Source organism: Phascolarctos cinereus, unplaced genomic scaffold (genome assembly GCF_003287225.1).
Source record: "Phascolarctos cinereus isolate Bilbo 61053 unplaced genomic scaffold, phaCin_HiC Scaffold_5;HRSCAF=322, whole genome shotgun sequence".
NCBI lineage: Eukaryota > Metazoa > Chordata > Mammalia > Diprotodontia > Phascolarctidae > Phascolarctos > Phascolarctos cinereus.
In genome coordinates this window covers 287,654,413-287,667,747 of record NW_027555958.1, presented here as the reverse complement: position 1 = coordinate 287,667,747, position 13,335 = coordinate 287,654,413, and the positions used below count along the sequence as shown (strand labels likewise).

The 13,335-nt window shown below is 40.3% G+C and overlaps 1 protein-coding gene across 1 annotated transcript in view; it reads right to left on the bottom strand.

Moving 5' to 3' along the window:
• The window catches only part of UNK (unk zinc finger), a 39,600-nt gene extending 28,955 nt beyond the window's left edge, over positions 1-10,645 (bottom strand). The window contains 2 exon segments of the mRNA XM_021002663.2: positions 10,369-10,395; positions 10,397-10,645. Coding sequence (XP_020858322.2) covers positions 10,369-10,395; positions 10,397-10,470 — 101 coding nt within the window. The 5' untranslated portion in view covers positions 10,471-10,645.
• Between the last annotated feature and the right edge of the window lie 2,690 nt (positions 10,646-13,335).

Genomic DNA, 13,335 nt, shown 5'->3' with positions numbered 1-13,335 from the left:
CAAGCTTACTGTCAGCAATATTTGCTGCCTCTCAAAAGCCTGCTCCTCTGGGCTGTCCTTGACACAACTTCTCCCCAGATAGCTCAAGCCTCCCTTGCTCTCCTGGAGTGGGGGTGGCAGTTGGGGGAGGAAAGGGAAGAGTGAAGAGAAGAGCCTTGGTAAGAAGCAAGGTATGACTGCCTGGGGAGTTTTCTTAAAACACAAAACTTCTTAATTTAACGCACTTCAATGCACGCAGTACAACTGTACTTCAAATTGTACAGCTTACACCAGTATAAATAAGCCAACTGCCATAGGCAGTGATAACTGATAGAAACATCTTTCTGGTCTTAACTATCCAGCAAGCAGAGAAAAGGGTCAGGGTGGGTGAAGAAAAACTGCCTGGCTGTCTGCTTGGCAAGTACTCTCCAATGCAGTCCAGCACAGCAGGCAGGAGGAAGGGTCTGGGACCGGGAAGGAGCGACATGACTGACCATCTAACACAACCCAAAGCAAGGTAGCAGCGGCAGGTGGCGCACAGCACCCCTCTCCAGATCTATCTTCTTCATATACCTCAACAGATCGTCTTGCACCTTCCTACTTTGGAGACCACTGCTCTAGAATGTACCTTAGTCAAACCGCATCCTAGTCTCCTAATACATCTTGTACTTTCCTGCCTCTGTCTTTACTCATACCACTGTTTCATGTCTGGGAACGTTTTCCTTCACTGTACCTATTAAATCCATCCTTTACAATTCAACCCAAAAACTAACTCCTACATCCTTCCCAGATCCCACAGGTCAGTAATGACCTTTTCTCTCAAATTTCATATTACACTTTTCATCTCCCTAACCTTATAATGTTATGTTATAAAGTTAACTGTTACTGACTATAAACTCCATGAAGGTAAAGAGTATTTCCTACCTAAATTATTTTTTTCTCTCCAGCATCTAACAGAGTACTCTTAGAAGAGCAACTCGATATTTCTTGAATTAATTTTTGTTTGGAAGTGGAGGAAGATAGCTAGCTACCTTGAGGGCTCAAGCATAGATACTTAACATGTTCTTTTTTTAATTTCAATTTGTTTCCTAAAGTTTAAAGTTCTTTCAGAATGAATCACTGACTTAGCAGAAAAAAGAAATAGTTCTTAAATGTCCTTTTTTTTGGGTAGAAAATAACACACATACATTCTCCTTTAGTAAAAAATCTTTAACTGAAATATTTCTTTTAAAGTGCTTCCTTCACAGTGATTAAAGTAACTCTTCTAGTCATATGTCATTATCTATTCCCAACCTTGACATGTTCTAAGACTGAGATCCTACTGCTTCAGGCTTGGTACACACAATGGGAAGCCAACAAAAAGTACTATTTCTCTCTGGTTCTGTTTCTCCCAAGTAATTACTCTCAAAACTATATGGAAGATCATTAGGTGCACTACATCTTTTCCTTTGCTTGGGCTCATTCCAAAAATAATCTAAGCATATTACTGAAAACTTAATAGGCAGCCTACCCTAGATGTGTTGCCAAAGAATGAATTGTTCTTTTAAGAGACAAGGAGATATATCTCACCTTGTAGATATGAATACATTAAGTATAATTCTTAAATACACTGGAAAATCCTTTCGCAGTACTTTAAAACAATCATAAAATTGTTATTGATCATGCCTAAAGCCAGGCATACCTTTACTGAAAAGGCCTTAAAGTTATATTATTACAATGGTGGTAAAATTTGAAGTAAGCCAATTACCAGGAAGACGTATTTGGTCTTTGAAGAACTGGTATAATACAGGAAGGACTACTGGGAAGTCAGTTTGGTTCCATGCCTGATGAAGCAGAAAAGTAACATGTGAAGCCCAAACATAAAGGGAGGGCTTCGGAGAGATGTGCATTTAAGTCTAAAATTTTCTGGAACCCACCAAACACTAGCAAACTCATAACCAGGATCACGGACAGCGAATAAGACCTTCTACTCAGAACAACCAATTAGAAACGAGAAAGCACATTCTTATTTTCCGAAGTAGCTGAAGATGGAAAGGGGCTTTTGTCACAGCTGGCCAGAGGTTACTGCTCATAGTCTTGCATAAGTGCTTTGAAAGAAGATTCCAAATGGAAAGCACAAGTATATGGTATGAGATAAGATAATTTGCAATATACTTGTCCCTATGAAACAACTGTTATTTACCTTTATTACTACTGCTCTTGAAAAAGCTGAATTTGTTTTTTTAATTAAGGTCTGTGTATTCTATGATGAAAATGGAATCTTAAAAGACAAAGAAATGGCCCTATTCTCAAAAATTCCTCATGGAATTTGTGAGGACACGATCCTGTAACTAGCATCAAAGGACGGAATGCAAGTAGATAACTATTATTAACTAAAGAGAGTGCACTGGCATTGCTTATAGCCCTGAGTGTTTATTATTGAATATTCATTTTATTCAACGAGTCTTCTTTCTACATCAAAATCCCCTCCTGAAAAGAAACGTAGGACAACAACTTATTGCACATTTATTGGGGGATGAGGGTGAGGGGGTGAGAGGATAGGAATTTAAAAGTATTTTCTTAGACCCCTTAATATCCAAGAACCATAAAATGTTTACTTCTGAAAATATCTTAGAAAAAATACAAAACAGTGACCCAAAAATCAGAATAATTCACTGTTTCTTACTAGATGCTTTTGCTTTAATTATGTCTAAGTAGACTTTTGTTTGAAAACATTGTTGAAAATCATTCCTCACTTTTGAGTAGTTAGTTGACAAAGGACTTTTCCCTAATTTTCCCCAGTTATCAGTACTACGTTCACAACCAATTCCATGTATATAGTTTAAAAGTCCATATACATACTTACATATTTATATGTACATATATACAAATATAAATAGAATAAATAGAAATAACTTATGATCCACTAAAAATGAGCCAAGAAACAATTCTTAACTCACCAATTCAATTTAAAACGCTAAATGGTGATAATTGTTAAGCATTCCAATGAAAGGATTTCTGAATTAAGAGCAGAGATGTAGTATTTAGGTAAACTATTCCAATTTGATGCCTAATAATAGGTCTCAGAGATTTGGAACAATGAAATAACATTAGAATTGGAAAGAATCATCTAGTCCAACTCTTAATCCCAAGAGGTGCAATGACTTGTCCCAAATTGCATAGCTTAAATTAGTGGCAGAGCCCAGAGGTCTACTGGGTTGATCAGGAAGCTAAGATGGACTCAAAATTACTCAGTCCAATGAGTATTTAATGAACTTATCAGTGTAGATGATCTTGAGGGCATCCTTTCAGCATGAGAGCTAAAGACAAAGTATAATGACAGCTTAGGACTAGAGAGAACTTTCTTTCTTTTCTTTTCTTTTTTTTTTTTGGTTGGGCAATGGGGGTTAAGTGACTTGCCCAGGGTCACACAGCTAGTTAAGTGTGTTATGTGTCTGAGGCTGGATTTGAACTCAGGTCCTACTGAATCCAGGGCCAGTGCTTTATCCACTGCACCACCTAGCTGCCCAAGAATGTTCTTAGAAGCACAAAACTGTCCTGGGAATTTACAGCATAGCTGTTCTACTACTATAAGCAAGCAAACTGCCCCAGGGAGGGAGACACAGGAAGATGATTTCATCTCCTTTCTTGGGTACTCAGTAAACCTAATAGAAATATAGCCAAATAACACCCATGGCCTGCTCTGGCCCTAAGACTAGAAGCAGTAGCAAAAAGTACACACTCTGGTAGTTTCTAAAGCTAAGTCCACTTTTATTAGCTCTTCATTTCCAATAGGTTGTTACCACATCCATGACAATGGAAAATATATCAAAAGTGTGAAAATCAATCACCTATTTGCCCTCAAACTTACACATCTTAGCAACTTGATTCAAACTGATGAGGTGAAATCACTATGGGAGAGCTGGCTTGCCAGAACAGTCTATTTCAGCCCATGCAAGGTGTGACAAAATTCCAATTTTGTGTCTGTTTTATTATATTTGGTTAATAGATACACTGTTGTATGTATGTATGTATGTGTATCTGTGTATGTATGTGTGTGTGTGTGTGTGTGTGTGTACACATATATTTCATCTGTTCTACTGAAGGAAAAGGTTTGTTTGGCCCAGTAAGGTATACATCTATTTAAAATCCACTTCCAGCTTCTAAGTATAGTCAGCAAACCTGATAAACACTATGAGGAAAAATGGAATTATGAGGGAAGCTGCACAGAAGAGCAGTTCTGGCAAGACCTGTAAGAGAAGTGTCCATATAAGCAAAGGGAATACAACTCTGACTTGAATATGCCCATTTTTGAGGGGCTACACTTCTGAAAGAATTCGCTCAATGGAGCATTAGCCTAGGAACTGTTTTGGTGTTGAGTTCCAATAAAGTTAATATTCTGACTGAAGCTGCTCAAAAGACAGAATGGACTAAGGCATAAAGGCATTCACAGCCAAATTAGAGTGTGGACAACTCTGGGCTACAGGCTGATTATAGGTGAAAAAGATAAAATTATCCTAGTTAACAAATTCTGGGCTACAACACAGCATTGAAAGGCAAAGAGGAGTCATGAGCATCAGTGACATTCTGGAAGCTCTCTGGAGTTCAGGTTAGGACAGGTCAAAATTACATATACCTGTACACTAAAAAGACCTCTTTAATGTATCTCTTGGGAATGAGAGTAGAAACATTTTAAGTATTATTTTGCATAAAATGCTTGATTGAGTATTTAATATTCATTTCATGTGCTAATTACTAAGCATTATTGGCTTACAAATAATTTACTTTTGTTTACAAGGTGTAAATATTTAGCCTTGTTTACATCATCTCTGAGCACCTGGTTCACAGCAATCCTGAAATACTGAAAGTTGTCAAGTCACTGCTACCACACACCTGGTACTTGTTAGCACCTGGCAGCAATGAGAGCAAATGTATGTTTTTAGCTAGATTTAGAAAAGCTTTACAAAACCCTCAAATCAATAAAAGTACCCCAAAGGAGAGTCTGTCAAACTCATCCTCCCTAACCATCTCCTGGAGCTTGCTGATACAAGCCAATAACAAGATATAAACAGGGTCCTTTTTCCCTCTGACTCCCACTCCTTAGGAGTCATTTTAAACAATTTATGCTGATCATGTGGCGTTTAAACTACTAATAAAAAACAACTGGTTTTCATTTTCACAAAGTGATCCAAAGTAAGGTGAAGAATAGGAGGAAGGGGAACAACATTTCAGTAAGCTCAAATCTGACTTGATGACAGGCCTCCCGGGCCTCAGTATCTTCTTTATCTCTTAAATAAATGGAGACACCAACTGGAAAAGGGCCACATTACAGAGAATGCTATGAAATTTTTAAGATGCTAGACTCCTTTCCATCTTCTCCTCCTCATCAGCTCTTGACACTGCTTGTCAAATTCTACAAACTGGCAAAGAAAAAAGGGATGAGAGTTGAGGGATTTTAGAGACAGTTATTAATGGTTTTGATTAGTTTTTTAAAACTTAAAATACTATAGCCACTGACTTAATATTAAACAAATTATACATGTGTACTGTCCTTAATGAAGGGCCCAAATGTGCCTTTAAAAAACAACTGAAAAAAGGAGTCTGCTGAGTATTTAGTAGGACTGCAAACTCCCCACTCCAATCCCAGGAAGTAAGCACAATTCATTTTCAGAAAAATATAGAGAAAAGACTAGATTTCTCTCTCTTAAGAGGAAGGACCACAGACAATTTAGACTTCAAATACAGGTCTGCTGTTTTCAATCTTCTTGTGAACTAACATTTCATAACCAAAGAAAGTCACAAAAATTTGGCACAAGGGAGGCATTTTTCTAGAAAAGTAGGGGATACCATTCGTGAAAGGAGTAAAGAAGGAGAAAGGGCACAAATGAACTAGTATTTGCTGTCCTCCTAAAGTAAAAGTCCATGCTACTGACCCACCAGCAGAATAGTCAGACTTTCTCTGGTCTCTCCTAAGGCCAAGGGCAGATACTTAGAAGATGACTAGCTAGGGATTAGAGGTATCTTCTGTAGTAGCGGCAAAGCTAAGTGGCCCACATGGGGACTGAACCCATGACATTTGGGCAGAGATCAGCCTTTACCTGATGGTTACTATACATACAAAATTAAGCCAGTATCACAAAAAGAAAAGGAAAAATTTTGAAAGGTTTGGCTCTGTCTAAGGCTATGATTTCAAAATACAAATGACCCCCTGTTTGGGGAAATGACTTATCTTTGGACCAGTCTATATCTCAGAGTTATATATCCTTACATTAACCATCTTCAGATCTAGATTCTCTCCTAACAAGAAAAACAACCTTTACCTAAGACCCGAGGTGGAAAGACTGTAACTGTGGTTCACCCAGGCTCTCCCTATGGCTTTAATTCTCAAAGTGTGCTCATGGCTTCTAACACACACAGGAAGGAGACCTCACCTTCAGGCATCAGGGTGTTGAAAGCGGGAGGAAGTAGGTCCACGAGGGTGTCTTGCTTTTGTGCACTTATCTGGGGCGCTACTTTCCAGAGAAGGAGCTCCTTTATAGAGTGTGCCCATGGTGGATTTCTCTAAGTTGTTCTGAGTTGTCCAGCTGCCCTCACCAATAAGTCACAGTCTTTTGAAGGTTGATAGAAACCATCAGTCAAAGCAGATGCATATGGATTGTGGGGAAGCCTTCTTTAGTATCTAACATAGCTGGATTAAAACAAAAAAACTTAACCATTAAGCAAATCTTGACTTTAATCATTAATTTAGATTATAGCAGATAAGTACTATTCTTAAGAGCCTATTTTTCCTTGATATGGGCATTTAATGCCTATTAATAGACACTATGGGTACCTGACTAAAGATCAAATTGAATTCTTAATTTATATCACGTAAGGAAGTTGCTTTCAAACCAGCGACTGACCTCCACAATTCTTTATTAGCAACTTGACTCACCATCACTGAGGTGGTTAAGTACTAGTTCTAAGATGACAAGTTATTCTGTATGCAGCAAGTTGCTCTCCAGAGGATAATTTGCAGTTTGCAATAACATTTTAAAAGAGATTTCCCAAGAAAACTGGATTTTCCAAAACATGATCAGATGAAATTAATCAGAGTTCATGACATTAATATAATATGCACACATGCTAGGCAAATTTGGTTCAAAGCATCCATCTTACAGAATTTCTGCTACACTACCCTCATTAAAAAGTGCCTGAATGACATTCTTCAATGAAAATGGAGTCTGACTAGATGAGACTGTTGACAACATTTATTTTCTGGGTCCAATATGAAAATATATCCAATGGCCAAAAATCACATTAAGCTAAATTTCATTTTCCTTTGCAATTCAAGAGCACAATCAGTCTAACGGGCTAGACTTAACAAAAATGAAATGCTCTCTGCATTAAAAAAAAAACGTGAACCTATCATGAAGTATAGTTTTCACCATTTTTGAATGCCAAAATGACATATAAGGCCAGAAACTTAAATTGTTTTTCAAAGGGCTTCCTTTTATGACCTTCTTAATTAAAACAACAACAACAAACTTTTAACCATACAATTAAAATAGCAAAATCCTTCATGAGGGAGATAAAAATAAACTTATAGCAAATGTTACAATTCCAAAAAACATTTCAATTACTTCACATTTTCATCTTACTTTTATTCCAATCCTCTAATATATTGTACCACCACAAGATGGATTTGTTTTGAACGAGCTGAAACTGTTTTACAGACCTGTCTGCACTTGCCCAACAAAAGACCAACTTTATAGTCAATCTAGCAAATTAGGTAGTGGGGGCACAGTTCCTGGTTGTGAAAGAGCATTATCATTATTAGTGTTCTTGATAATTTACCGAGCACTGAGAAAAGTACTTAAAGTTGTACACTGAAAAGATTCAGAGATAACTCTAAAAGCTTACTCTCTCATAAACTATGTGCCCAAACTTTAACGGGGAGCGTTTAGATCCTACATTAAAAACTTCTTCTAAAACAGGAATGAATGCTTATTAAAAACAGAGAAAACCAAAATCCTCCAAACTATTTTGTTGAAATTGAACCTCTAGCTAGGTTTATGAACAAAGCACCTTAGCACAAGAATGGACAACCCCAGCAGCAAGCCAAAAAAAAAAAGTCAACTCTAGACAACTTTGCTTTGCTTCTGTGGCTAAAAAGGGGATGTGTCACTGGTGTTCGTTGAGGTAGTCTACACTTAGAAAGAATGAGAGCTAATTTTATAGCAAACTCTTCTTTCCCCAGACAGAGAGAGGACCGTCTCACTGCAAATGAGAATGGGAAAGCCTTGGGAGCAGGACTAATCCAAATTCTCAAAGAAAATCCAAACAATCAGCTGAAACTGACAAGGATTTTTTCCATAATGGAAACAAATCTGAAATCTGTGATGTGAGGAATGAAGTGAAAGCAAGTCTCCAGTTTGAAATGTAAATACCGTATGTACATCAAAACCAAGACATTCTTAGTTTTCTCTTCCCCCTCACAAATTACACAGACACCCACAAATGATGTTCTCCCGTGCCCAGTTTCACAGGACAGGAAAGGTAAGGGTTGGAAGTCTAAATCTGGTCTTGAAAATTATCACACCTTCTGAGCTCACATCTCTGATTTCTGAAGGCAGACTTTTGAAAGGAGCCACTGGGACAAATGCATCCATGACTTCCAAATACTAACCAACGATGGTCTGTCCTATCTTCTCTGGTTGATTTAAGGACATACCACCAAAGCACAGGATGCTCTGTTTTCAAAGACAATTATCATCTGCTTTCAATTACTGATTTGGACACACAGGCTTTTAAAATAAGCAGCAAAAAGACAAAATGATCCAATTAGTCATCAGCAGCAATTCAGTACACTCAAGTGTTTACATTTACAGTGATTTATAATACTTGATTACTTTTGTTTCAGCAGATAACCCCAAAAGCAACTCTCTGCCCTAATGATTTTAGAAATTGTCCTAATAATATAACAGAAACACAGACTGTGATCCCTCAGACTACCCAAAATACTTTCTGGGGTTCCATGTATTCCATTGCAAAACTAAATCCAATCAACCAAAGATCATTTTCAAAAGTTTAACTGTATGGATTTTGCATGTTTCCAAAGCAAAACAATATTAAGTTTGCTGGTTATCACCCATTTCTGTATTGTTTTCTGGAATTCATCAAAGGTAAAGCCACTACCACTACTCCTGGAGAGAATCAAAGATTATAAAAGACAGGCCTCCAGTGAGAATGAGAGGGTAAACCAAGGTGGCAGGGCTCACGTTCACAATGGCTCCAATCTAACACCAGTCTGGCCTCGTAATCAAGGCAGCATCACCAGCTTCAGGCCAAAGCACAGAATTTCCCAACAAAGACACCGAGCCTAACCAGCAGCCTCCCTTGGTCCCTGAAGCACATTTCCTTCCACCAGGCCTCATCTCTGCAGTTCAGGAGTGAGCCAAGCGTCCCCCGGGGCCTACGGCTTGCTTCCTTCAGCTCCAAAAGGCGCTGGCTCCCAGCCCTGATTGTGTGGCCTGCCCCTGCTGGGCAGCTGCTTAAGGCTCGGTTCCGAAGGCATGGGGGACGGTGGACTAGGGGGTGCTTGCCTCAAAGCCAAACCCTCCCTGCAGGCTTCTAAGAACCTCAGGTTTCTCTGCCACCTCCCACACTGCTAACTGTAGGGCCGCCTCTGTATGCATCGCATGGCACGTGCCCCTGGCTCCTTGAGATTGCCGAAACGGCTCAAGGGCTCAAGCTCCCGGGTCTGCAGTAGTAGCCAGGGGAAGGCTGTGTTTTGGGGTGCCCTGCCGTGACCGAGCTGTGCATGTGCTTCACGTGGGTGTGGGTGCCTCCCGAGGGCCCCACCTTGTGTCACTGTCACTTGGGGGGAGGGGCGATGCTCCACGAGGGTTTGTTTGCTTATGCGAATACTAGGTGCTGGCCACCGGACCTGCACGCAGTTGGACCTAGACCCTCCTCACCATGACCGAGGGGCACACAAGCTGCTAATGACTTCTGGGGGCCAGGCTCCCTCAGCGCATCTCCGGGCGTCGTGTTGCATACAAGTCAAGACCCAGGACTAGTGGGAGGAGGAGAGGGGGGCCTGAACGGCTGGGGGGCCAGTTAGGCTTCGACGGCCAGGCCAGGCTCAAGCTGTGCGTGTCACCGCATCCCGCGCCCCGGCCAATCCCGCGGGGAGTGAACCCGACTTTCCCGCCCTCTGGCCCGGATGGCGGTTGGTGGCAGTTGGAGGCGGTTGGGACTGGCCCCATCAGGTTGGAACCGGTCTAGGCCCGACCAGAAAAGGAGGGGGAGGGGGGAGAAGGAGAAGATGAGGGTTGGGTAGAGGCCGCCTCGCGCTCTCCCTGCGCGCGTGACTCACGCTAGCCGCTGACGTCAAGCGTGCGCGCGCGGCGGGGGGGCTCTACGTACGTGTAGTGCTGCGGTTTCTCGGGCTGCCTGCAGCACCTGGGCGGTGGCGGCCGGGGGCGCCGAGGAAGCCGTGGAGCCGCCAGGCCCGGGGCCCTTCGACATGGTCCTGTCTTCCTCCCTCTTCGCCGCTCCCCTTTTATTATTCAGTCTGCGCGGTCCGCGCCGAGGACCGAGTGCGCCTGCGTCGCGCCATGAGAACGTGAAGCACCCCCGTGAAGCCGGACGGACTGCTGGGAGTTGTGGTCGGTTACGCCTGTCCAATCCTAGCGTGAATCGGGACTTCCAACGAAGGAAAGGACCACAACTCCCAGGTATCCCGTGCGGTGACTGCCCCGGATGCTGAGGTGCCCGAGATGGCTTCTGGGGATTGTAGTCCTGAACAGTCTCGATTTCTTGCCAGTGTATTTGAAGCTCTGCGGGGAGCCTTTCTGTCTGAACCAGAGCCCCCATAAGCAGGAGGAGAGGCCAGGAACGGGGTCATACCTGAAGACACCTGTGAAATGGACTGTGTAATAGGTTCCCTATATCCCTGAATACTCTACGTGTGATAGAGAATAGACAGGGTACCAGTGCTTAGTTCATTGAAAGGATGAATCATTGTGGTATTTAATATTGTACATTATTAAGTAGTAAGTGTTTTTCTTTCTATCCTGGACCATCATCCTGGAAATGTTAGTCATCTGGAAAGTATCATTTTGGTCACTGAACCAAGAAGAGTTTTCTTCTTGACTGTGGTCGTCTGCGTTTTCTCTGAATAGCTGCTTCATTCCAGCTTATTTTTTTCCCCTTAATGTTTCATTGATGCTCTTTTTTTTTTTAAAGCAGCTTTGTTGATTTCCACTGACTCTGTCATAGAGCCTTCTCCGTTGTGACAAATAAGTGATGAGATCTGAAAATGTATGTGCCTCAGCCGTTGTCTCGGGCTCATCACCTCCCTGCTGAGAAACAGGAGGCGCGTTTCACCATCAGTCTTCGGAAGTGATGATTACGCCTCCTTTCAGGTGGCACCGGTAGAGCAGGAGCTAAAAGAAATTTATTCTTCCTTTAGGCTAGTCTTTCTGAGTGAGGTGCAATAGCGAATACCAAGTTATGGTCGCCAGAAACAAGCACTAAAGTGTCCAGTTAGGTTAAAGTCTTACATTTCTGGTCTAAACCAATCAATTAACAAGCCTACTATGTCCTAGATACTGTGCTAAACTACCAACTTTCTTTTCAGGAGCCCAGTGTCTGTGAAAGAGAGGAATACTCCCTTGCTGATTATTAAATTGTCTTTAATATACAGAATGCTTGAAGTTCTTAATTTCGTTGTGGTTTATGTCCAGATTAAACTCATTTATGATCTTAAGGTATTACAGATAGTTTTTAATAATTGACATTTAACTTACTTTCCATCTTGAAGGTTTTACAAACATATTTTTAGTTGAGTACTGAAAGGCTTATTTTTGCCATGTTTTTATTAGATGTGATTCACACTTATCTCTTTTTTTGCATTGAATATGTAATGGTTGTCATTAACGGAAAAAATCCTTAGTAACTTTAAGGAAACAAAAAAATTGGTGCCTTAAATGACACATGCATTTTCTTTATAACCCAACATAAACCCACAGGAGTTTTTACTTATTATCTGAGAGAAGTCAAAACAGATCAGAAGCCAAACCATTTGCCTACACAGTTAAAAACTTCAGTATCTTGCATGAAATCCGTAGTTAGCTTTATCTACTAAGGAACATTTGAGGATGGAATGTTCAAAAAGAACAAAACAACATGATGGTTTACCTCCATTATTTTTAAATTCAAAGTATTTGTTAGTTACTTTATAAAAAATGAGATTTCACTAGATGATCTTAAAGAGTCCTTCCAGGGGCAGCTAGATGGCGCAGTGGATAGAGCAGCGGCCCTGGATTCAGGAGGACCTGAGTTCAAATGCGGCCTCAGACACATAACACATACTAGCTGTGTGACCCTGGGCAAGTCACTTAACCCCATTGCCTAGCCAAAAGAAAAACACAAAAACAAAAAAAAAAGAGTTCTTCCATAACCAAGTTTGATTTGATTATGTAGTGACCCAAAGTCTCCAATCTAGTCCTTTTGTTGACAGAAAGAATAGCATGAGACTACTCCATTCAGTTTGAAATTTGTTAACTGCAGGCTATAAACTTCCAAAGCAGTGTTCCAAAGCTATTTAGGTAGATCTATTAGTGCTGATATTTTCAGCACCTCTGCCATTTGAAAAAAAATTTTTCTTTTTATTATGAACTTAGCAATTATTAAACAGACTTGAATATCTGTGTTCAAAGAATAGAAAAAAGACGATTATGTATGAAATTGTGAGCTTCCATTGTATAGTCTGTTTTTCTTAAAGTGTATATTAAAAACATACTTGGTTAAATATATTTGGTTTTTTAAACTGTATATTAAATTTAACAGTATAGTAACAAAACTGTCCAGTTTGTGTTCTATTCTGAATTTCCTTATGCTATCTTCTATGTATTTTGTTAATTTTATTAACCCTCCTTTCTCTTTTTGCATTTTTCTTACTATCCACCAGTTCTCGATCAGTCAGTCTCCTATTCCCTCCCCCACATAGAGGCTCTCCCTTGTACCAAAGTAGTGTGGTCAAGCAAAACAAATTCACATGCTGGCCATGTCTGAAAATGCCTCATTCTGTACCTTTAGTTTATCACCTTTCTGCCCAAAGGTAGGAAGCATACTTACTAGTCAATTACCTTCCTCCTTTCTTATGTCACTTTTCCCCCTGTTTTTCTCCTCTTAAGAATTTTTTTAAAAACACTGAATGAATGGTTGCTAGATAAAAGTGATAATCTGCCTCAAATGGTTGCTTGTATACGCAGTACCTTGTGATAGTTATTTTTAATTTGGTCTCATAATTCATTAATTCCTTTCTAGTGACTAGCAGACCTGGAAGAAAAAATGACCAGGGCATTCCTGCCATTAAAGGTGTGAGAA